At 54.8% G+C, this 24,114-nt stretch overlaps 1 protein-coding gene across 1 annotated transcript; it reads left to right on the forward strand.

The window, feature by feature from the left end:
- The first annotated feature begins 10,483 nt into the window (after window positions 1–10,483).
- EDA2R (ectodysplasin A2 receptor) lies at window positions 10,484–23,452 on the forward strand. The gene is made up of 9 exons (XM_071442252.1): window positions 10,484–10,632; window positions 15,187–15,295; window positions 15,949–16,127; window positions 16,840–16,925; window positions 17,087–17,251; window positions 17,727–17,873; window positions 18,016–18,485; window positions 18,713–18,761; window positions 19,150–23,452. Exons 2-9 carry the CDS (start codon window positions 15,209–15,211, stop codon window positions 19,443–19,445), a joined length of 1,479 nt encoding a protein of 492 aa, XP_071298353.1. The 5' UTR covers window positions 10,484–10,632; window positions 15,187–15,208; the 3' UTR covers window positions 19,446–23,452.
- The last annotated feature ends 662 nt before the right edge of the window (window positions 23,453–24,114 follow it).

A 24,114-nucleotide genomic window follows, 5' to 3' on the forward strand; every position in this document is an offset into this window, starting at 1 on the left:
GCTGGCAGTGTGCAGAGCTGCCCTTTAAGAATGTTCCCTATTCCACTGGGACAGAGGAGCACCACAAAAAGCACAGGGATTATTTTGTAATGGACCTGATTTGCTGCACCTGTGTTTCCCTGGGTCAGCTGCCAGGGTGCAGGCCTGGTGCACAAGTTTTGGCAGTGTTTGGTAACAAAGAATGGCAGTGCCATGCCCAGCCTGCTCCAGGAATGCCAGTGATCCTGGAAGCACAGCCACAGTAATTAACACATTTGCACCTGCTGCAGGCTGTGACAGGCTCAGCACTGTGGGGACCTTCTGTTCACCACAGGCAGCTCTGCAGCACCTCCACATCCTCAGTGAATCATTCCTTCAGTGAGGCAATGATTTTGCATGTTGGCTGACTCTTTGCACAGGGAAAAAATGCCACAGAAGCAGAGAAGGGTTTGGTTTGGAAGGAGCCTGATGGATCAGCTGGTTCCACCCCTCTGGCACAGGCAGGGGCAGCTGCCACCATCCCTGGCTGCTCCAAGCCCCGTCCAAGCTGGCCCTGGACTCTTGGAGCCCAATCCTGTCCCAAACAGCCATCTTGACTCTTGGCTGCTGAGAGCACATGTCCCAGGGTCTGTGGGCTGGGAGGGTCTGTGATTTGCTTTATCTGTGCACACACACACAGATGAAGTTTCAGGAGGAGCCATTTCTGGGGTTTTACTGGCACCAGGTGTCTCCTCTGTTGTGGTGTTTGCTTTGCAGATTTGTGCCATCCCCAGGTCCCTGCCTTGGTCAGTGACTGCCACAGGAACTGTCAGTGCAGGTGTTCATTCATCCTGTGATGGGATGAGTGAAAATCCCTGCTACTCATCCCTCCCCTGGGCATGTCCCTTCCCAGGCCTTGTTGGGCTGTTTGGATGCACCCCCTTTCAAAAGGAGCCTCCAGGAGCCCCTTCCCAGAGGAGGGGAAGGGGCTGTGTGAGCACTCTGCTCCCAGCTGGGTCACAGATACAAACATTCCTTGTAATGTTTGGAACTCGTATTTCTCATTGGGCCAGACATACTGAGGAGGAAAAAAAAATGTATTTAACTATTACAGTTTGTTGAAGTTCCAGTTAAGCTTGAAGTTAGGCAAAAAGGAAAACAGAGCTAGGGAATACAATATTTTTTCATCAGTGACTCAAGATAAAAGATTCAGTGAGAGGCACCCTCTGAAGTGCTAAACTGATGAGTTCTGAAGACATAGATCTCTGTTCTGACAGGACCAAATACTACATAAAAGATATTTTTCAAGAAACAGTGCTTTAAACATTTACTGCTCAGAGACAAGACTCTTAATGAGTACATTTATGCAAAATATAAACCACAATATTAACCTTTACTGAGAGCAGATAAACATGCTGTGCATTGCTTGGAAGGCATTAAAAATGTCATTTCAAGCATCCTGATTTTCTTCTGCCTCTTCTTTTTTATCACACAGTGGGAATAGTGTGCAGGATCATTGCAGGTTGTGCAGGACTGCAGCTTGCACTTGCTGCCTGTGGTACAGAGGCACTCAGCTCCCATGGCTTGGCAAGGAGAGTCCCAGCTCTGAACAAGCTCAGGACACTCCAGAATTTTGCTGCTCTCTTCACCCACGCAGCACATGCAGCAATGTGGGCATCAGGGTGCTGTTCCCAAGCTGCTGGAGCCTGGGCAGTGGGCTCACACTTCTCCTTGTGCTATGGCTCAGGAGCAGCTCCACTCCATCCTGAGCATTCTCCTGCAGCCACCTGCCTGCACCAGCCTTCCCTGCTGCTCCAAGCTAGGCTGGCATCTGTACCAGGGGAGAATTGGCGACTGAGTGCTGTTCTGAGGAAGCTGATGGCATTTTCTGGATGCCAAGGGGTTTATCAATTGCTTTAGTTACTGAGTAAGACACACCCAGTCCAGTGAGAACCCAGGTTCCACATCCTCTCTTAGAAAGGGCCAGCAGCATGCCTCAGTGCCCTGGCCCATGGGAATCAGCCTTTGCTTTACCCAGACAATGAGAGCCTTTGTTCCATGGGAAGAAGGCACCTGACTGAAGCAGGTGACACCCATTTGATTCTGGGACCTGGGGAGGTTAAAACTCCCTGACACTTTGTGATGTAGTGCCTGCAGAGGAATGGTCCCCTCCAAGACACCCTGCTCCGGCTGGCTGGGCTGTTTGCTGATGCTGTTATCACTCTGCTATCAGTGGTGCTATCAACCCCTCTCCATGCTTGGTGAGTTTCCCTTTGCTGTCATCCAGGCCACAAGGTGATCCCTCAGCTGTGGTCCCCATGATGAGCTCCACTGAAGCCAGACTTTGTTTGCTTCCCTGGGATTTCACAGGTGCAGCCCGTCACGGAGTTCAGGCACGTGTTCCTCTGAAGGGACAAAAACAAAATTCCTGATCAACCTAGAGATGTTGCTGTGAAACATTTGCTGTGAAACATCAGCCAAGTCAGTGAGGGAACAGGGAGGAAGAGCACAGGTCTGCTGGGGAGTGGCTGAGGGGGCTGGGGGTGCTCAGCCTGGAGAAAAGGCGGCTCAGGAGCTCCCTGGCAGGAGGCTGTGGCCAGGTCGGGGTCAGTCTCTTTTCTCAGGTAACAGGACAAGGGAAAATAGCCTCAAATTGCACCAGGGGAAGTTTAGGTTGGACATTGGGAACATTTCTCTCCAGAAAGGACTGTCCAGCCCTGCCCTGGCACAGCTGCCCAGGGTAGTGGTGGAGTCCCCATCCCTGGAGGGGTTTAACAGGCTCATGGATGTGGCACCTGGGGACATGGGACAGTGGTGGCCTTTGCAGTGCTGAGGGAGCAGCTGGACTCTGTGATCTCAGGGTGCTGTTCCAGCCTCAATGCTGTTGTGATTCTGTGTCTAAGGAGGAAGTGGAGAAGAAGAAAAAGGGACAGAAACTGGTGTGGAAGTTAGCTGGCTCAGTCCACCAGGAGTGCATTCTGTGCCAATCATTCACATGAACATGCTGAGATATGGTTAGCTTTGACTTCTCTGATACTTATCTGCATAATTTGTTCTATGTTTTCACTTATCTCCTCTTCAATAAGGAAAACATGCCAATAACAGAATGCGTGGGTCAAGTTCTATTTATCAATTTTATTTGTTTTGGCTACAAGGTGGAGATTAGAACATGCAAGTGGGAGGGAAATAGGCTGAATATGAAAGCAGGTGATCTGAATGCACAGCCAGAAACCTGGGCCTGGACCATCCACTGCAAACCCCCTGCCTGGGTCAGTAACACTTTCCTGTAAAAGAGAACTGGTGTAGTCAGGTTCAAACTTGCCTCTGGTGAGCCAAAAGGATCTGCTCTTTAAATATGAACAGGTATCTCAGCCCCCCCATTCTGGATTATCCTAAACAAGATTTTTTTTTTTTTAATTTGGTAGTAAATGCAGCTGAAAATCACTTTTCTTTTTGCAACTGCAGGTATTGTACAGCTGTCACACGGCCAGAGTGCTTTGATGAGAGGATTTAAGGGAAGGTGCTCTCTGCTCAGCTGAAGAACAGAAATTCAAAGGAGAAGCAGACCTTCCCTGGTACTCACATCTTGCCCCTGGGTGGAAAGGGCAGTGGGTGTTGGACACCTCCATGGGTGTCAGAGTAAGGGACTATTACAGAGACAGCAGTTCATCCTGCAGGCAATCCAGGTACACACTCTAAGCAAAGAGATGTTTCCTACAAGACAATCAGTAATGGAAAGAGAATGTAAGAAAGAGTGGTATTTAATGTGATGTGAGAGAGGTAGTAATTCATGGCAGATGATGGTGACAGCTGGGGAATCACAGTGTCAAACTCCACAGAGTGATGGAGAGGAGTTCCTGGTTGTACACACAGGGAATTGCTCCTTTCCCCTGAATAAAACATCCTTTGCTTTCACACATACTCGCTGCTGTGGCAGGAAGGACAGGGCAAAGGATAAAGGATAATTTCACTAAAGGCCTTCTAGGAAGGAAATGTTGTTTTGTTGGGTTTCTTATTTTGCAGAGTAACCTTATTTTTGAATCCAACCCTCCCTGCTCTCAGCAGAAGGCAGCTGGAACTGAACCCTCACACAATCTAGGGTAATATTGTGTGTGTGAGCACTGGGGTCATGGTTAGACTTGGTGACCTTAAAGGTCTTTTCCAGCCTAAATAGGACTGTGAGTCAGTGGAAATCCCAACTAGCTAGGGTAACAACTGGGACAGACCAGAAAGGACTGTCTGCTTTTCCTTGGCTCAAAATACAGACTATGATACCTGGGAATGCTTCTCCTTGGACAGGAGCCTGATCAGGGCTGGCTCTTTTTGCCATGGGGTTTTGCAGAGAGGGCTCAGGAGTGTCCATTGCCAGAGCAGGCATCACACAGGGATTCCCTGCTGTGCCCAGGCTCAAACCAAGCTGGGAAATCTTGAGTTGAAGCTGAGCCAGACCCAAGGGACGCTCACCCTGCTGGCTCCTGGCTGGGTCCTGGCAGCCCAGCCCACCTCGCCTCTGCTGCCAGCAGTGACAGCATGAGGGATCTCTCCCCAGACCAGAGGGGGTCACCCATCAGGAGAGCAACTCTGTGTTTATTACCTGCTCTACCTTCTCCCTGGAGCCAGGAATGTTGCAAGTGAGCGAGCAGCTACAAAAGAACCATCTAATTTTTATGACCTCAAGTCATAAATCTGTGATAGTTTGTTTTCACTGTGGCTTTATTTGCTACCTGCCTCAAAAAAGATCAAGAGAGTCAAGGGCAGAGCAGGCTGTAAGGAATGAAGGGATGGCTTTGTCCTCTGTCTCCTCCTGCACCAGCAGGGCCCAGTGGGGCACAAGCAGATGTGGGCAGCCCTCCTCTCCACCCTGAGGAAACAAACCAGGCACGAGGGGTCTGTGGGCTCATCAGACACTCCTCACACTGCTCACAGTGCTCATCAGACACTCCTCACACTGCTCATCAGACACTCCTCACACTGCTCACACTGCTCATCAGACACTCCTCACACTGCTCACACTGCTCATCAGACACTACTCACACTGCTCACAGTGCTCATCAGACACTCCTCACACTGCTCATCAGACACTCCTCACACTGCTCACACTGCTCATCAGACACTACTCACACTGCTCACAGTGCTCATCAGACACTCCTCACACTCCTCACACTGCTCACACTGCTCACACTCCTCACACACCTCACACTGCTCATCAGACACTCCTCACACTCCTCACAGTGCTCATCAGACACTCCTCACACTGCTCATCAGACACTCCTCACACTCCTCACACTGCTCACACTGCTCACACTCCTCACACTGCTCACACTGCTCATCAGACACTCCTCACTGCTCACACTGCTCACACTCCTCACACTGCTCACACTGCTCATCAGACACTCCTCACTGCTCACACTTCTCACACTTCTCACACTGCTCACACTGCTCACACACCTCACACTCCTCACACTGCTCATCAGACACTCCTCACACTCCTCACACTGCTCACCAGACACTCCTCACACTGCCCACAGGGCTCTGCTGAGCTGAGCCTCACGAGTCTCCCTGTTCTGGGGAGTCTTTGGGCTTGCTCTTGCCCATGGACAGACCTCCCCCTCTGGAGAAAACAGGGGATTTGGAAAAGCTGAGGTGAGCAAAGAAGGAAAACTTCTGTCCAAAGTGTTCAGATCAAAGTCAGACAGGGAAGATGCTGGAGGCAGGAGGGAAAAAAGTAATCTGGTTTGCTTTTATCTTCCAAAAGAAAATGAGCCTGGGAAGAAGCACACCAGAGTGACAGGGCCTGGATTTCTGAGCAACTTTCCTGGGCACTCCAAGAGCTTGGGCTAAGAAATATTTGAAGCTGTGAGTGCTCTGGGTCCTTCAGAGCAGACTGACACAATGACAGCTTCCTCCACGCTGTGCACCAAGAGGAATGATGGCCTGGCCCCTCTTTAAGCAGTTTCTACCTCTGCAGCCCCACATGCCAAGCTGGCAGTGCTGGAGCTGCCTGCCCTGTGCCCGTGATCACTGTGCTGTGAAAATGACCTGGAACAGGCTCATGGACATGGCTGCTCGTGTATAACACAGCAGAAAAAGTCATTGTCACTGCCAAGGAAAGACAAAAGGCCACCAAACAATAACCCAGCTGTAAATGAAGGCTATAAATATGGAGATAGGTGGGAGGTATCTACAGGCTTCCTCTCACACCGGGTTGGAAAGTGTCCTTCAGCTCAAGATGCTGTGTGTGCCATGAGCAGCTTTTTCTGATCAGGAATTTTTCAGTGGGGAAAAAAAAATTTGCTTTTCTTACTTTCCATAGGTCAACAATTGGATGCAAGGTCAGAGCTCAACTTTAGGTGGAAAACAGGGATAAGTGATGCCTGTGGCCCCTGGACACCCTGTGTCTCATGCAGAAGGAGCTCCTGCAAGGATTTGAAAGTAAGTTTGAAAAATCAATTCAAAAATATGATTGATTGCACAGAATGAAGCTGTGGGGACAAGTGAGAGCAAAAGATTGCACAAAGATCATGGTGCATTGAAAAATCACACTGATTGCAGCTGTCTTCATGCTGTGACTGCCCCCCTGAAACTGTTCTCTGCAAGATTCATTGGGCAAGGGCTGAAATGTTATTTAGTTGTGCAGTAATGCCATAGCTGTGCCACAGCCATAGTTGTTGCCAGGTGGATGAGATTTGCATTTGATTTGCATTAAATCCTGAGGACATACTTCAGGCAGCAGTTTGCTCCTGCATTGCTGGGTTTCAGCCCAATTCCTGATCCCAGATGCAGGTCTGGCAGAGGATGTACACACACATTTAGGGCTGGATTCATGTTGGATGGATTGTGTGTGTGCTGGGCACATCACAGGAGCAGGAGAGGAGAGGAGCAGGAGAGGAGAGGAGAGGAGAGGAGAGGAGAGGACGAGTGAAACTGGGTGCAACAGCAGAAGGAGAGGAAAGGACCAGGCACAGCTGGATCTGTGACCTCCGTACACGAAGCTTGGGAAGCTGCTGATGCTCCTCGGCTCGGGCAGGCTCCCGGCGATCTCCCAGTGCCCTCTGCTGACACCAGACCGGAGCAGCCTCTGCAGAAGCCCGAGCGGCATCCACCGAGTTGCTCAACAGAGATCCCGAGCTCTTCATTCCTCTGGCAGCACAAAACCACAACAATTCCCCTCTGGGAAAACGCTGGAGCGGCGCTGGCCTGTCCCTTCCCGCAGCTCCTGCGGGGATGCCCCGTGTCCTGCCCGTGCCTGCCCGCCCACGGAAACAGCCGGGATTGATTCAGCCTTGCAGGATGCTGTGGAGAAGCACTCCGGGGAGACTGACTGCTGCACCACACCGTGTGTTGGGGGGATGATCCTCCTGTGCCGATAGAGGGTGTTTCCATGTCCGTGTGTCCACGTGTCCGTGTGCCCGTATGTCCGTGTGCGGGGGTGCTCACAATCTGCTTCGCCTCCCCAGCTGATTCCTGCCTGGTCTCGGTGCCCTCTAGTGTTGTGAATGCTCCAGTATGTAAAAAAAAAAAAAAAAACAACGGTAAAACTGGTGTCTGCTTCAAATTTCCTGGTTTTGCTAACTCTCAACAAACGAATTCTGTTAATTATGCAGCACAGTTACAACTGAAGGGAGACAATGTGACCCTGAGCATATCGGATGATCACAACACCAGACACCTGAGAGCACAGTGCTGTAAGCTGAAGCTCACATCTCTAGGGCCTCAGCCTGCAAAACACATCCAAATCTGCAGCACTCTACCTACACAGCCACCCCTGCATCTGGGAATAGCAGCTCTCCCAGATGTTACCCTGGCTGTGGCTGCCAGGTGCTGATTGAGCAGGGAAATAACCCACCTCAGTACATCCAGTCCAACAAAAGGGAACTGGGATTAGGCAGGACTGCCTGGTTTGGTCTCAGACCCAGAGCTGGTGGGTTCAGGCTGATCGGAGCAGTGTGGCTGCACAGCACCTCAGTGAGGACCACCACAAACCATCACTAACTACCACTAACCACCACTAACTAACCACAAACCATCACTAACCACCACAAACCATTACTAACTACCACTAACCACCACTAACTAACCACAAACCATCACTAACCACCACAAACCATCACTAACCACCACTAACTAACCACAAACCACCACTAACCACCACTAACCACCACTAACCACCCACAAATCACCACAACCTATCATTAACCACCACTAACCAATCACAAACCATCACTAACTACCACTAACAACCACAAACCACCACTAACCAACTACAAACTACCACAAACTACCACTAACCACCCACAAACCACTACTAACCACAAACCACCACAACCTATCATTAACCACCACTAACCAACTACAAACTACCACTAACCACCACTAACCACTACTAACCACCACTAACTAACCACAAACCATCACTAACCACCACTAACCACCACAAACCACCACTAGCCAACTACAAACTACCACAAACTACCACTAACCACCCACAAACCACCACAACCTATCATTAACCACCACTAACCAATCACAAACCACCACTAACTACCACTAACAACCACAAACCACCACAAACTACTACTAACTAACGACAAATCACCACAAACTACCACTAACCAACCACAAACCACCACAAACTACTGCTAACCAACCACAAACCACCACAAACTATCACTAACCACCACTAACCAACCACAAACCAGCACTAACCAACCACAAACCACCACTAACCGGCCTCAAACCAGCCCCAGCCCCGCAGACAGGCACCCGCATCCCGCTCCGGGCAGCTCTGCCCGTGCCCGCCCAGGGCGAATCCTGCGCTGCTGCAATCGGCTCCCAGCAGAACCGAACCCATCCTGCCGGTGACCTCTGCCGACGGCACCGCTCCGTGACAGCTCCCGCGGGCGTTTCTGTGCCCCACGGACCCCCCCGTGCCGTGGGTGATGCAATGGGGCGATTGCATCAGGCGCGGCCCCGCGGAGCCGCCCGCCCGTGCGAGCGCTGAAATCATCCAAATCATCCAAATCATCCAAACCTTCCCCCCCCGCCCCGAGCGGCTCCTCCGAGCTCCCCTCGCTGCGAGCTGGCGGCAGTGACCGGCTGAAACACCGGGTGAGAAATGCCACCAGTTAGGGAGGGACAGGGGGAGAGAGAGCGGGTCCCACTGCGGGGGCTCAGCCTGGGGAAAAGGAGGCTCGGGGGGCCCTCGGGGCTCTGCACAGCTCCTGACAGGAGGGGACAGCCGGGAGGGTCGGGCTCTGCTCCCAGGAAACAGCAACGCGAGGAGAGGTAACGGCCCCAAGCTGCATCAGGGGAGGTTCAGGTTGGATATGAGGGAAAACTTCCCTAAAAAGTGGCCAGGCACAGGTTGCCCAAGGCACTGATGGAATCACCTTCCCTGGAGGTGTGGGGTGGCACCTGGGGGCATTGTTTAGTGGTGAATACGGTGCGTGCTGGGGTAACTTTTGGACTCGATGTTCTAAAAGGCCTTTTCCAACCATGATAATTTTGTGAAGTTGACTGCTCAAGAGAATTTCATTAAATCCTTTCAGTTATTCCTACTTGACAGTCTGGCTTCTATCGAAGCTACTCCACAGTGACAGTGGGCAGCAGAGGAGAGATCTCAAAAAGGCATTGCTTGGAAAGACAGCGCCTGAAGTTTGAAAGGAAAGAGAGAGAAATGGGGACCATTCCCCAAAATCACCGGTTTAAACCCAAATACTGTTCGGGTACTCATCCTGGCACAGCAACCAGTACGGCCCAGGGCACAGAAACGAGCAGCACTGAGTGCCCATCCTGCCCTTCCCGGAGGTTGGGACGGCAGCAGGGCTCTGTCCTGGGTCTGGGTCAGGACTGAGGGGCAGCAGTTCGGGGACAGCGCACTGAATGGAGAGCACCAAGGGCTGTCACTGGGAAATTGAACTGCCCCTGCACAAGGAGGTTCAGGTCCACACACCGGTGAGTTTGGTTCACACCGTGGTAGAGTCGGTCATTGCACGGCACTCCTGGGATAACTCTGAGACTCTCCAGAACTACCCTGAGACCGCGGGTGAGTCACGGCAAGTCCCGGGAGATGCGAATGCGGATCCTGGGAGAAGCCCTCTGCTCCGGGGCCGGCCGTGCCTGGTGTGCGCTGCCCCCACAAACCAAACACACACTGCCCACCCTCACAGGGTACACACACCGTGCGTGGCACTCGGAACCCGGAGTTTATTCCTTCCTGGTGTTCCCCCGCGGCCGGCTCGGGGCTCATTCAGCCTCCAGCCCGCACCTGAGGCGCCGGACAGCCTCGGGTCTTGGGGAACACGGTCCCGCACACGCGGGGGTTCTCTAGTGTCGCACCCCGGCCGGTGACAGCGGGACACCCCGGCGCTGCTGTGCCCGGACTCCCCTCGGCGCGGAGCTCCGGCCCCGCCGCCCCCCGGTGCCGGTGCCGCTCCCCGGCCGCCCCCGCCGGCGCCGCTCCCCGCCATGGCCCCGCCCCGGCGGCGCCGCCGCCAATGGAGCTGCGGGGCGGGGCGCGGGGCACTCCCGGTGCCCGGGACGGGACGGGCTCCGACCCGCGCCGCTCCACGCGGGGCCGCCGAGTCGCTGCCGGTGCCGGTCCGGCTCCGCGCCGTCTCTCCTGTTCCCGCCAGTCCCGGTCCGGTCCGTGCCGTGCTGCTAGCACCGAGTCAGGTAACCCGGGGGGTCGCGCACCTGCCCGCCCGCCCGCCCGCCCGCTCGGCGGTCCCGACCCTCCCCGGTGCCGGTGTCGCCGCCGGGCGGAGGCGGTTGCGGGGTCGGGGGGACCGGCGGGATCCGCGGCGGGTTCCGCTCCCGGCAGCGCAGCGGCAGCGATACACGTGGGCTGTAGCCGGTTCCGTGCTCCCCGCTGAACGCCGGCGGTACCGGGCCGGGCGGCACCGGCCCGAGGGGTGCGGGCAGCGGGAGATGCGGAGCCGGCGCCGGGGTCCCGGGGGTGCCGGGCGGGCGATGCGGGGCGGCCGTGCCGCGGCGGAGCCCCTGGCCGGGACGTGCCCGGGCAAATCCCGGCGCGCTGCCGCCTTCCCGAGCGGGCGGCGGGGGGCGCCGGCGGGGTCTGGGTCTGGCTGGGCTGCGGGGGCAGTGGGCGAGCCGGGCTGAGCCGGGCCGGGCTGAGCCGGGCCGGGATGGGCCGGGCTGGGGCGCGCCCACGGCCGGCACCCGCGTGGGCGCAGCGCGCTGCCCCCGCAGCCGTCCCGTCTCGCCTCGGCTGCTTTTCCAGACAGGAGCAGCTGCCAGATGCGGGGGTCGGGAGGTTTATTTAGGTTGTATATTAGGAACAAGTTTTTCCCCCCAAAAAAATTCATGCCCTGCCACAGGCAGGGGTGAAGTCACTATTTGGGGAGATTTCGTGGACGCGGGGATGTGGCACTTGGGGACGTGGGTTACTGGTGGGGGAACAGTTGGACTCCATGGTCTCAGAGAGCTTTTTCGGCTACCGTGGTTTTCTGATTATTGCCGGAAGATAGTGAAAGTTATTAAGAATTAGATGAGGAGCAAAAACCAGATGGAAATCCAAAGTTTTATGCAAATTGATAGGAGCTTTGGAGGTGTTACTTGAGATACCTGGTAAGGCAGCGTGTGGGTTTCCGAGGTGGGGCAGCCCTAACTTGGCAAAAATCACTGGGAAGTGGGCATTGTGCCCTGGGGACTACTGCTGTGCGCTAAGAGGGGTGAGAGCAGCCCGGGGCACTTCCTCCCCACCCCACGCACGGTGCTTTCGCTTAAAGCAAACACAAGTCCCCAGCCACTCCAGATAAAACACTTAGTGGGCAGCTGTGTGTGTAGAATCTCCAGTCTGAGATACCTGCTGATTTCCAAGCCACGTGGAAAGCCTCAGATTCCACCTTTTTTTCTTCTGTGAGACACCCATTTCCCAGAGGAGTCCCACTGCTGTAAAGGTTCTCCCAGCACAGTTTGTGGCACAGGGAGGTGAGGAGACACTGTCTGGACCAGAGTGAGGGAATGGCTGAGCAGGAGACTGGAGCTGACTGTGGCCAGCCATGAGGCATGCACTCATACTTTCCAGATAGCATTTTTCCCCCTGCTTTTCACTTGCAGCTCTTATTTAGGATTTCAGCTCTTTGTTCTTGGGTTCCAGTGTATCCAAGTGTCTCATCTTGAGGCATGGTGCTGCCTGTCTGTGCCAGTCAGTCCTGCAGCAGAGTAGAAATCTCCTGTAATGTGTGTGCTGGCTCATGTGCTGATGTGGAAGAGCCACTGCTGGTGGGTGCCTGAGCCCCTGAGGGTGGGTCTGGGCACCTCCTGTCCCAGGCAAGCAGAGCCCCATGGCTGGAGGGCACAGGGTCTGTGGCTGAGATGGGAAGCAGCCCCCACCCCATCTCCTCCTGTCCTGCCAGCTCTCCCGCTCCAGTCCCTGCTGGGCAGATGGGGAGAATCAGCAGCACTGAGGGTTTCACTGATGGCTTTCATTTTGTACCTTTTCACTTACTGTTTTCCTCACCCTTGTTTTCCTCCCATAATCCTTTAGCTGCACACAAAAGAAATAGATTGGATTCCAATACAGCCTAATATTTTTTTGAAAATTACACTTTCACAGAGAAAAGACAATGGCTGAGCTGTAGTGCTGTCACAGGGTGGATGAACTGCAGCTCATGCTGTGGCTCTGCTGGAACCATTTCATCTCACGCAGTGAAACTCATTCAGCAGCTCATGGCTTTGGTATCTCAAGGGCTGATGCAGTGGGGAGCCCATTCTGCTCTCCTGCTCAGGCAGGATGTCTCTTGAAGGCAATAAAAGAGTTCTTTAACAAATTAGAGATGTTTTCCAGTTAGATCTCATCTGGGACTGATGGCAGGAGGTTCTTCTTCCCCTCGACCTCTAGGTACATCGATACTGTGCCCCATGTATGCTCATTGTTACTGTGTCACCTTTATATTCCCCTGTGGCAGATAAAATGTGCAGCCCTGGAAGTGTCAGGGAGACTCCATGTGGCTCCCAAAGAGGTGGGAGTTGTTGGTTTTGGCTTTTCCTTGGCTTTTCCAGTTGTTTCAGTCAAACATTAGGTGATCCAAGGTTGCTGCCATACCAGAGCAGCACCAGGTGGTTTAGATGTGTCCTCCATGTACAAATCAAATGTCTTGGGTCTGGTGGTGTTGAAATAAGAATTACAAAGATCTCCCAGCTTTGAATTTCATGCCTGATACTCAACCAAGTGTTGGTTCCCTGTATTGTCACACTTGAGCAGCAGCAGACCTGCCCTGTGCCCAGTATCCTGCTGGCACGTTGGGTAGGGCTGTCTGCTCCATCTTGAGTGATTCCATCATCCTGGCAGAGGTCCTTGTGCTTGGAGCAGCTCTGACACAGGATTCCTTTGGCCTGTGTAACTTTCTGTATTTGGCAAACTGCTTTAAACGGGGTTCTTGTGGGGAGGGGGCTTTGAGGGCATTGTCTCAGCTGCAGACCCTTTGAAAGGCTGGGAAATTCTGTAAATATATGAGAAAAAGTGGCAAAGTTGTGTTCGCAGGACAGTTTCACCAAAAACCCTGCTGGTTTGGGGCTTTTTATTTTGTTGAGGGTTTTTTTCACCAGTGCTTTTTTCCTTGCATTACAGCACTTTGGAGAGCAGGTAAAAATCAGCCCCTTGCTGTCCCTGCTCTGGTGTCAGGGTTCCTTTCCTGTTGCCTGCAGTTCTGTTTCATTCATCTTGTGCTGTTATTAGGAGCAAAAGCCTGAACCAAACTCCTTGCCCCTGGCATGCTGCCCTCCCAGAACAGTTGGGTGACACCTGCCCAGTGTGCCAGCCCCCCGGAGGAGCTGTGTGTCATTCCTCTGGGACCTGGCTCCTTGCTTTTTATTTTCCCTCCTGTATTCAACCTGTAGCTGAACCCTGACACCCAACCCTGTGCTTGAGGCAGAGACACTGGGATCACCACCTTCTGAGATGGTGACAAATCTTCTTTTATTCAGTGGTGTCAGGAGCCTTTATGCTAGTTACAAGCTGTGCCCGTGCCCCTCCCAAGTCCCTTCAGCCCCTGCTGGCCTGTCCCCATGGACTTGGCTGCTGATCCTGGATCAGCCCACGTGCTGTGAGCAGGAGGGAGGGTGACTCATGCTCTGTGCTCGTCTGGGCAGACCTCATCTCCCATGAATCTCGGCCCTCCAGAGCAGGGGGAGCCCAGCCAAGTGTCCTTTTCCAAAAGGCACCGGCAAGGGAGTGGTGGGATTAGGCAGAAAAAGCCTGCAGAGGAATGCTGCTGTGGGAGGGGAAGGAGCTGTGGCAGGAGGTGTGGGGGCTCTGTAGATGATCCCCCCTCTTACTGCAAGAGCCTTGCAGGGGCCAGACATCTGGCCAAGCTTCCCTCTCAGAGGACAGCTCTGGTTCTCCAGGCTCTTCAGGCTGGTGTCCTCCAAAAGGTGTTCACCATTCCTGATGGGTGTGGAAAACTTGGTCCCAAGGCAGGTTGAACAGTTTCTCTCTTGATTTTCTGCATGAGGTAATAGGAAAAGCAAAGTGGAGATTGGTCTAGTGAAAGTGGGTTTTATTCCCTGTCTGTTTTCATGGGAAGAACCCACCTAGAATCTGCAGAAATAATCAGGCAGCCCCAAAACTCCAAGTAAATTGCTCAGTTTTGCAGCTTCAGTCTGAACTGCTTGCTCTGATTGAGATGCTGGTCCTGGGCTGGTTCTGTTGTTACCTTCTGCTGAGCCATTAATGCACCTCAGGAAGGCTCTGGAGGGTTTTCCAGAGGGAGGTGGGAGCTTGTTCTGCTGCTCCTCTGAGTTTGCTGTGAGTGACACCATGCAGAGATGAAACGTGCATGGGGCAAGAGCCTGAGCGACTGCACAGCTCCAGGCTTTTTATTTATGCTGAGTCTTTGCTGGGGCCAAGCTCTCTCCTGATTGTCTCTGGTACCCAGAGCCATGGCTGGGTCTGGCAGAATGCCCTGGTGACCTGAGCAGTTAGTGGTCAGTACTTCAATACTGTGACTGAAATTTCATTTGCTGCATTGTGAGGCTGTGAGACAGCAACAGAATGGGGCAGCCCATGGCCAGCCTGGGACTGATGGAGCCATGTGGAGGGAGCCAGGAGTCACCTCCTGCCCAAGTCCCTCCCACAGTGCTCAGCAGTGCTGGCTGCTGTCCTGGCCAGGTGGAGATGTCTACCCAGACATGGGCACACTGCTCATCCCAGATGTGTTAGGGCTGGCTCTGATCCCTCTGCCTTCTCTTCCTGTCGTCCCCAAGCTCCCCTCTCCTCTTCAGCACAATGGCCTGCCAAGAGAGTGAGTACCTGGATGACCAGAAGAAATGTGTCCCCTGCAGGAAGTGCATGCCTGGGCAGGAGCTTTCCAAGGTAAATTGACTTCTCTGCAAGGAGCAGAAATTATCATGTGTGGCACAGCTGGGTTAATCTGCCAGCCTCCCTTCAGAAAGGTGATCTTGGGTCCCAGCATGTTGGGAAGAGCTGAGACTTGGCAGGATGGGATGCTGGCTTGTTTGACTTACCCTGGTAGAAGGGTGAGACAATGGAAGCAGGAGGTGATGAGGGATTTAAGGCAGCACAAGGAGCAACCTGATTTCCTTTTTTTGCTGGTGGAAGTCTAAATTTCCTCTGGTCCGTAGCCCCGAGCAAGGTCACACTGCGTGGCTGGGCTGCACCTGGGTGTGTGAGAGCAGGACACTGCTGCAAAGGGTCCAGGGGGTCTCAGAGGGGGGAGGCTGGGGTTGGTGGGAGGCTTGGGTTGGTGGGAGGCAGCAGGGTTCACCTGGTGGTGCTGCTGGAGCTTTCCAACACCCAGAGCACACCAGCGGGCCCCAGCTGGCAGCAGGCACGGTCCCCGAGTGTCTCCTGGGAGCTGCACTGGCAGTGGCTGCTCTCAGCTGGGTTCTGAGGACCCTCCATGAACAGTGGCCTTTTGCCCTCAAAGAAGGGACACTCAGTACCCTTTGGAGCCCGTGGTGGCCCCTCACCACATGTCCCCAGTATTGTGTCCCCTCCCCTTGCAGGACTGCGGCGATGGCAGCGGCGGGGACGCGCAGTGCGTGGCCTGCCCTCCCAGGAAGTTCAAGGACCGCTGGGGACACCACGGCTGCAAGCCCTGCCTGTCCTGTGCCCTCATCAACCGCCTGCAGAAATCCAACTGCACAGCCACGGCCGACGCTGTCTGCGGGGAGTGCCTGCCGGGGTGAGCGGGGCCAGCACAGCACAGCCAGCCCTGGGCAGGAGGGAGGGGCTGGGCACAGGGTCCCACACGGCACCTAAGAGGAGCCTGGTGACACAGGGGTGTCCCTGTGAGGACACTGCTAATGGCATGGAAGTCAGACCCCTCTAGTGGGTCCCTAGAGAAGGAAACCTGAAGGCTCACGTAAATGAGCTGTGAAAGAAAACTTCCAGACTCTCATTGTTCTGTAGACACCAGGGTGGCTGAGCCCTGGAAGATGAAGTGTTGCAGACCACTATGGTTAGTAGTCCCCAAAGAGGGGGTTTAAGGGGTTACTGAAGTGAAATGGCTGCATACAGACAGCCTGTGCTGCAGACACCACTAGCCAGCAGTGGGCTCCAGTGTAGGAGTCTCTTCTCAGACAGAGCCATAGCTGGGCTGTTCCCAGCCCTGTAGAGAGCTATTAACCATTAAAATCCACTTCAGCAGACATGATGGGGGCGGGGAGTGGGGGCTGTTGGAAAGATGTTGCTTCTTGACAAATGGCTAGACATGAACAAGTAGGTGTGGTGTGGCTCCAGCCAGCGATGAGAGCCCTGTTGCCAGCCAGGCAGGAGTGCAGGACAGGTGTCCCCCTGTGCTGTGGGGTGGGTGGCACAGCTCCCTGGCTGCACAGCAGGGTGGTGGCAGCCCGGGGGGCCAGGCTGAGCTGGGCCTGTGTGCTCTGTTCCGGCAGGTTCTACAGGAAGGCGCGGATCAGCGGGCAGCTGGAGTGGGAGTGCATTCCCTGCACCAAGCAGACGCCGTCCTCCGAGCCACAGTGTAGGTGTCCCACCCTGCTGGGGTCAGGGCAGGGGACGTGGGCACAAGGGAGCCACAGCCCTGCTGGGGGAGGCACAGCCATGGCCTGTGATGAGGGATGGGCAGGGAAGGGGTGGTCCAAGCCTTGGGGTTTGGCTCCAATGCTGTGTGGATGTTTGCAGGTCGCTCCAGAACAAACCTGGTGAAGGTCGCTGTCCCTACTGTGCCACCACAGGACACAGCCCTTCTTGCACTGACCAGCAGTGCCCTGGTCATCATTGTCCTGGTGCTTCTGGCACTTTCCATCATCTACTGCAAGCGATTCTGGAAAAGCCAGTGCCAGAGAGGTGAGTTGGTGCTCTCCTCCCCGCTGTGCCACTCACCTGTGCCCGTGGCCCCTTCTTGCTGTGTAGAGCATTGCTGAATTCACAGCACAGTGACCCAGCTGTTCCTCAGCTCACACAGAATAGACACCTCATCCTGCTTCTCATGCCTGCAGGGCCTCTCTGTGTGTGCTTTACCTGCTCAGTGACACAGAGGAGCCTCCCTCCTTTTCTTAGGGCCATCAGGAGGAGGAGGCCATTTCACTGTCAGGACTAGCAATCCTCCCTTCTGAGGTTTTTCTGCTTGGGTGGCTCTTTGCTGCAGAATGAAGAGGGCTGTAGGTGTGGTGGCCAGGGTTGGGGCAGGATGGCATCCAGCAGCGTGCCAGGGAGCTGCTGGGCTCTCAGCTCCTTGCTGGCAGACATACCACAGGGCTGAGCACATGCTAGGGAAGCCAGCCAAGCCTTTGCTCAGGCTGTTTCTCCTCTACCCTCAAAGTCTTCCTGAGGACTCAGAACTTCTCGGGCCAGCGAGCAACGTTCCCAACTGCAGCAGCACCCGGCAGGTTCCTGTGTGAGGAGCAGATGTCTGGACCCTGCTGCCTGGGTGTGAAGAATTTGAGCCCTTGCTACAGGCAGGCAGAAGGTACCTGCTCTTGTTCTTTCCCTGGGGAAGGGTGGGTGGTGCTGGGCTCCAGCTCACATGGTCCCAAGATGAGATGCCCTGAGGCAGGAAGGATGGAGCTGGATGCTGAGCTTCACTGATGAGTGCTGGTTTCTGGTTCCAGGCCCCGTGGAAGCAGTGCAGTTCATTTCTGATGGGGAGGCCGTGGGTCTCCAGCTCCCCTCTCTCCAGCCAGAGATGGACTTGCCCCCAGCCATTGCAGCCAGCACTGCCTCCAAGGCCCAGCTGGGCAGGAGCCTCCTGGAAAGCCAGCCCCTGATCCGGGCCTCAGGCCATGGTGACTGCCTGGAGGGGGTCCTGCCGCCCCCCACCCCCAGGCAGGGCACGGTGGAGGCCCTGGCCCCCCTCTCCTCCTGTGCCTCTGAGATGCAGCACAAGTGGCCCCATGCCCCCGTGGAGTGCACTGAGCTGGACCTCCAGAAGTTCTCCAGCCAGGCGGAGTTTGTGGGTGGTGAGCGGCTGGAGGACGCGGCTGGCCGGGCTGTGAAGAGGATTCCAGCAGAGAGCAGTGCTGGGGTGCAGGAGAGGGCTCATCACCTGCCCACAGCTGAAATCCCACCCGGGGAGCAGCCGGTGAGTTCCTCCTGCCTTGCACTGCTCAGAGCTGCTGCCAGCTGCCCAAGGCTCGGGCACAGGGGCTGGGCTCCACACAGGGGTAGGAATATGGACTGAGTTATGTTAATATGGGGTGGAAAGGCTGGAGAAGAATTCCCTGAGCCCCTGTGCAAGCCCTGGGAGCAGAGCCAGGCTTTGCTGTTCTCAGCAGACTGACACCAACCTTGGGGTCTTTGTCTTGCCAGGTGGATGATGCCCAGACCCTGGTGACTCAGATCAGCAGCACGGCCAGTGGTAAGTGGCCTTTCAGTCTCACCTTTGTACTCCAAGTACGGGCATATCAGAGGAAGGCTCTTGGGAGGAAGCTCCTCCAGAAGCCCACCAGGGACTCACCTGACTTGTGGCCTTTGGTGCTGGTCCACAGGGTATATTTTCTGTGATGCTGCCTCAAGTGGCCTGTGGGCAGGTGGCCCAGCTGTCACCAGTTAGCAGCTTCCCCAGGACTGAGCCAGCTCCATGTTGCTGAGCTCTAAAAGTGATTTTGGAGGAGATCCCTGCCCTGGCAGGGTGGCCTTTCACCTGCTCAGCAGGGCCTGAGGCTGGAGGCTGGCTGTTCTCTTTGCCCTTTTCCTGTTTGGCTGGGATGTGTCCTAACCCACCCTCGCTGTGTTGCCGTCCCCAGGTCTCCCAATAGCAGAGCTGCCCCATTCCTTGGTGCAGTCTCTGGCCTTCCTGTTGGACCCTTCCTTGAGCGGTGTGAAGAACTTCAGCCACGTGGCTCTGGAGCTGGGGCTGATGCCGCAGCTGCTGGGGCGGATTTCGGGCTTTGAGCAGCTGGTGGCACACTTCACCTCTGCGGGAGCTGCGGTCACTGTCCCTCTGCTGGCGCGGGCGCTGCAGCGGCTCCAGCGCTTCGACGCCCTCCTCCTGCTCTGCGACCACTTCACGCTCAGCCCCGCGCCCGACCGCCAGCGCTAGGGCACGCCCAGGGACAGGGGAAGCTCCATGCGCTGCTGAAACAGCGGCCTGCAGTCACAGAACCTCCCTGGGGTGCGTGGCAGGAGGACATGGAGATGGTTTTTGTGTCGTGGAATGGACGTGACGGGTGTCTCTGCACAGGGGTTCAGAAAGCACAGCCGTGCCTTTTCCCTGCTCTGTGGGGGAGGGCTTGCTCAGGCCCCTCCAGAGGCTGTTTTTTGTCTAGTTGTGACACCCTTCCCTGTTGGTTGATGTGCTGCCCATACTGCGGTGCTCTGGCTCTGCAGTGAGCCCTGTCCTCCCCCACTGTTGCCATGGGGTTCCTCAGCCATTGGGCTCACTGTCAATGGGCAGTGCCCTCCTATGAGCCCAGCCATCTCCTCCCTTCCATTCCAGCTTTCCCATCCTTCCTCTGGCCCGTGCTCTCTTTTCCTGGGTGCCAGTTGCCACTTTCTCAGTTTACTTTTCAGTTGCTTCTCTTCCTCTGTGCTGCGATTTCCTTGGCAGAGGACCTACGGTGGCTGATGTGCCAGGGCCACCAGCCTTTGTCCCTCTGTGCCACCCTGGCACCTTCCTCTTCCTGTGCCCATTTGTGGTGCAGTGTAGCATCCTGGCACGAGTTTCAGGCTGACTCTCGTGAGGAGCTGATGTAAGCCCTCGTTGGGCTGTGGCTGTTGGCCATGGGCAGGTGCTGGCTCACCCCAGCCCCGTGGCTGTTCACTGCCCATTGCTTCCAAGGCTTCACAAACTGCCTGTGGTGGCACAGAGTGTCAGGGGCAGGGACACTGCCCCACAGGTGGCAGCTGAGGGCTGAAGCTGTGGCTGTGGTCACAGGCAGCAGTGACATTCCCGTGCCAGCCACAGCAGGAGCTCCTGCAGAAGCTCCTCCTCTTTTAAAACAACATTTTTCCTTTTTTTTTCCTGCCTAAAAATGGCCTGATTTCTCATTCCTGGGAGTTGCTACTGGGAAGGGGGAGCACCCTTCTGCTTGGTATGTCACCCTGGGGGATTTGTCATGACTTGCCATGGTCTTGCTGTCACCCTGATTTCAGTGTTGTGCCTGAGCCTGGGGGCTGCAGGCAGCTGGGCTGTTCCTGGTGTGCCGTGACCACGGGGCTGTGCTGGTGGCCCTGGACAGCAGTGGGGGCTGCAGGACACGTTCCTGAGCAGGGCAGAGCAGTGTGGGGGCGGCTGGGCATGCTGGGGGTCAGGGGCAGGGCAGCTGCCAGCAGGGCTGGGGCTGTGGCTCAGCTCCCAGCAGAGCCTGCTGCTGGTAACACCAGGGCTGAGGGCTCAGTCCCTCTGTGGGCCATTCACTTCAGAGTTGTGCTCTGTGATCTTTGTGGTCCCTTCCAACTCGGGCTGTTCTGTGATGTGGTGTCACCGGAGCCATCCCAAGGCTCGCAGACAGCATCGCTGGGGCTGAGCTGGTGACCTTGCTTTGTCCTCACTGTGTGGCTGGGGCTGCTCTCTGCTGTCCTGCCTGTCACCGGGGTCTCAGCAGGAGCCGGTGCTGTGGTGGTCACCAGCAAGTGGCACTGTTACCCCACTGCCTGCTGCCCCCTCCCAGACCCCACAGAATTCTCCTTTATCTGACCACGGTACCTCAAAGAAGCCAGTGCCCTTCTAGGAAGGCAGATCTCCCCCACACCCCAGGGAGCAATAGCTGCTGCTGTTTTCTTTCCCTGTTTAAAGATGTTGGGGCTTGAACACACCCAGGATGTGCTCAGATAAACAAAGGCATGGGCAGTTGGAGCTGGACCTGGCACTTTCCCTCACTGCTTGTTTCTTCAACAGTCAAGGTCGTTTTATTGCTCTTTGCTGCCCAAGACCTACAGCGTTGAACTTTGAGCCATGTGGGGCCAGGATTAGTCAGACTCTTGCTGCACTCTTGGACTGTTGGGGAGTGTTGCTATAGCACACACAGCCTGGGGCCAGGGATTTCCTGTTTGAGGCTTTTCTGTGGCAGGGAGAGTGCTGGGTTTAATCACCTCGCAAAATCCAATAAATATTTAATCCCTCTGTGGACATAGTCACTTCCAGTGGGAAGGAAAATAACTTCACCCACTGCCTCTGAGTAAGAGCCTCCCTGCAGCTCAGCTTGCTGGCCCTGGCTTTGAAGTTGGAACTGGACTGTGCAGCTTGTCCTGTGTGCTCTGTGTCACCAGTGCCACCAGCGTGTGGTCACTTGGAGTGCACAGAGCAGTGGCAGCCAGGCAGGATGGCAGAGCTCCTGTCACATGGCAGTGTGAGGAGCAGGAGATGGGTGGGAAGGGCTGTTAAATTAGAGCTGTGGATGATGGGGACATGCCACAGGTGTGTGCTGCAAATCTCTTCACGTGCTGGGCAGCTCCATTAGTGTGCCACAGTGGGGCTCTGGGCCAAGCAAATGAAGTGAGGATTTAGTTCATTTGTTTAGGGGTTTTTCTCACTTTTTATAAAGAAATCAACCTCATTTTCTTCATAGCTTTTAAGGTAAACTTATTTTTCAATTGTTTGACGTCTGAGCAATATTACTTGTACTCAAAACTCACCCCCTGGCTTGAGGGTGCAGCACAGAGGGTGTGAGCTGTGCTGGCTGTGGGTATGGGCCATGCCCCAGCCCCTGCCCCACTGGTGCTGCCCCTCAGGCCCTGGCTGTGCCACAGGGTGTGCTGTCCCAGCACAGGCTGGCAGGACTGGTTTTCTGTGTGTTTGAACTGTTCTGGGTTCCCCCTCAGAGCCTCACCTGTGGTGTCAGTGCAAGTCTCACTGGCTGGTGCTCCAGCAGGGCTGGACACTGCACAGGAGCCCTGCAGGACGTGGCTTTTCAGCAGTGAGGCTCCCCCAGCTCCCAGCCAAAGGCTGCTCCCCACTCTCACTGTGCTCTTGGCAGGCACCTTCCTTCAGCTGCGGTGACAAAACCAGCTGTGTTTACAAGGGCCAAAAGTTCAACAGGTAGCCTCTAGCCCACCCTAAAACCACTTGGCCAGGCTGCCTCGAGCCCAGCCAGAGCCCTCAGGGAACCATGAGAGCCTTGAAAAGAGGGAAATGCTGTGACTCAGTCATCAGAAGAACAGTGATCCCTGAGCAGGGAACTGCTTCACTGGGGAACCAATGGACTTGATACTTGACTTTTGCTTTTTAATAGTATTTTCAACATAGTACATAGAATGTAAGGTAGGGAAATTCCTGTAGTGCTGGATCTCACGTCACAGCCTCAGGAAGCCATTTGTGCCAAGCTGGCATGGCTCACAGAGAGGTGAAAGAAATCAAATAACTCTGAAATCTGTGCAAACTTGAGCTAGGACTGAACAGTGGAAGCACTCCAGTGCAGTGGGGTTATTTTTTCACAAGTGATTGGTTTCCACACCAGTCTTGCCTGGAAGTCTGATTTGCAGAGGAATTTGTATGATAAGTTTAAATCTAGCCCTGTTCTGGGAAGCTCTTAAGCATAGACTTAAAATAGGCACATACTTCACTGTTGTTAAAGTGTTTATTCTGGTGAACAATTGGTGAACATCCCTCGGGTGCTGTTCCTGAACAGGGGGCTCATGAGAGCTCTCCCTCCAATGTGCTTTTACAGAAATAGCAATACTGAAGAAAACTTGGTGTTACTGATCTGGGCACTCTTGTTGGAAGAGTCTGCAAGTGTTGGGGGGAGATACCCCCTCTGTGTTGGATTATTTAATACTTCAGACTCTGGTGCTTTTCAAAAAAAAACAAATCACTACATTTCTGTAGCCATGGTTTACCCAAGGGAATATGTGTTGTTTTTTATGGTAGATGTTATTTTTCTTTAAGGTTACGAATAGGTTATTTATATTTTTGTAAATTCTGTGCCATTACCGTTGTAATTCTGCTGTAGCATTATTTCTGTTGGGTTTGGGGTGTTGTCTGTGTTCAAATCAAGCAGAAGCTGAAGCTCCTGCCCTCTGTTAGTGGCAGGGGGTTGGTCCCTCACATTCCTCCAGACCTGGTGCTCTTGAGTGATGTGTGTTTGTAGTTCAATAAATTTTGGAGCCAGACACGGTGACGCTTGGTGAGTTTTGATTTCTCTCAGCATTGCTGTGGGCCCCCTGCCCACCTGCTGGTGGGGGCTGAAGCTGAGGGGCTGGGAGGGGGCTGGCCCTGTCTGGCAGGGCAGGCAGGGCTGCTCAGAGATGCTGCAGCAGCCGAGGGCATCAGCCTCAGCCCCAGAGTGGGAAGGGGCAGGAGGGGCTGCAGCGGGTGGTGCTGGGTGGGGTGGCCATGGTTCTGTGCCTGCTCCCACCACGGGCATCAGTTTTACTTTTTCCATGGGTTTCACGTTCCCCAGAGTGGCCAGGTCTCAGGTGTTGCTCACTGCATGGCCTGGGGTCAGGGGGAGCAGAGACCCCTCAACGATGCCCAAGGAATTCCCATTCCCAAAGCTTCACTGAGGAACAGCTGCTGTTTAACCTTGGTAATTACAGAGCTCGTTAAGCCTATTCATGGTCTTCTACTTGTATGTTTAAAACAATTATTAGCATCGAGGGTGTTTTCTGTTCTAATGAAAGCTGTGATATTTGTCCAAACTCTGGCAGGCTCCCTGAGTGCCTGCAGCTCATCCTGCCCGTGAGGATCCCCATGCAGTGCCCTGGCTGCCTCTGTCGTGCCACAGCTATGGACAGCACAGCCTCTGCAGTCAGGGCCCCCAAGAACCACTCAT

The sequence above is a fragment of the Agelaius tricolor genome, unplaced genomic scaffold (assembly GCF_023055355.1).
Source record: "Agelaius tricolor isolate 1412-34295 unplaced genomic scaffold, bAgeTri1.0.p SCAF_17, whole genome shotgun sequence".
NCBI lineage: Eukaryota > Metazoa > Chordata > Aves > Passeriformes > Icteridae > Agelaius > Agelaius tricolor.

Coding starts and splice junctions, on each gene's coding strand:
- EDA2R (XM_071442252.1), top strand. CDS start 15,209: ATGGCCTGCCAAGAGAGTGAGTACCTGGATGACCAGAAGAAATGTGTC. Junction 18,486..18,712: donor TCCCACCCGGGGAGCAGCCG/GTGAGTTCCTCC, acceptor TTGTCTTGCCAG/GTGGATGATGCCCAGACCCT. Junction 18,762..19,149: donor GATCAGCAGCACGGCCAGTG/GTAAGTGGCCTT, acceptor TGCCGTCCCCAG/GTCTCCCAATAGCAGAGCTG.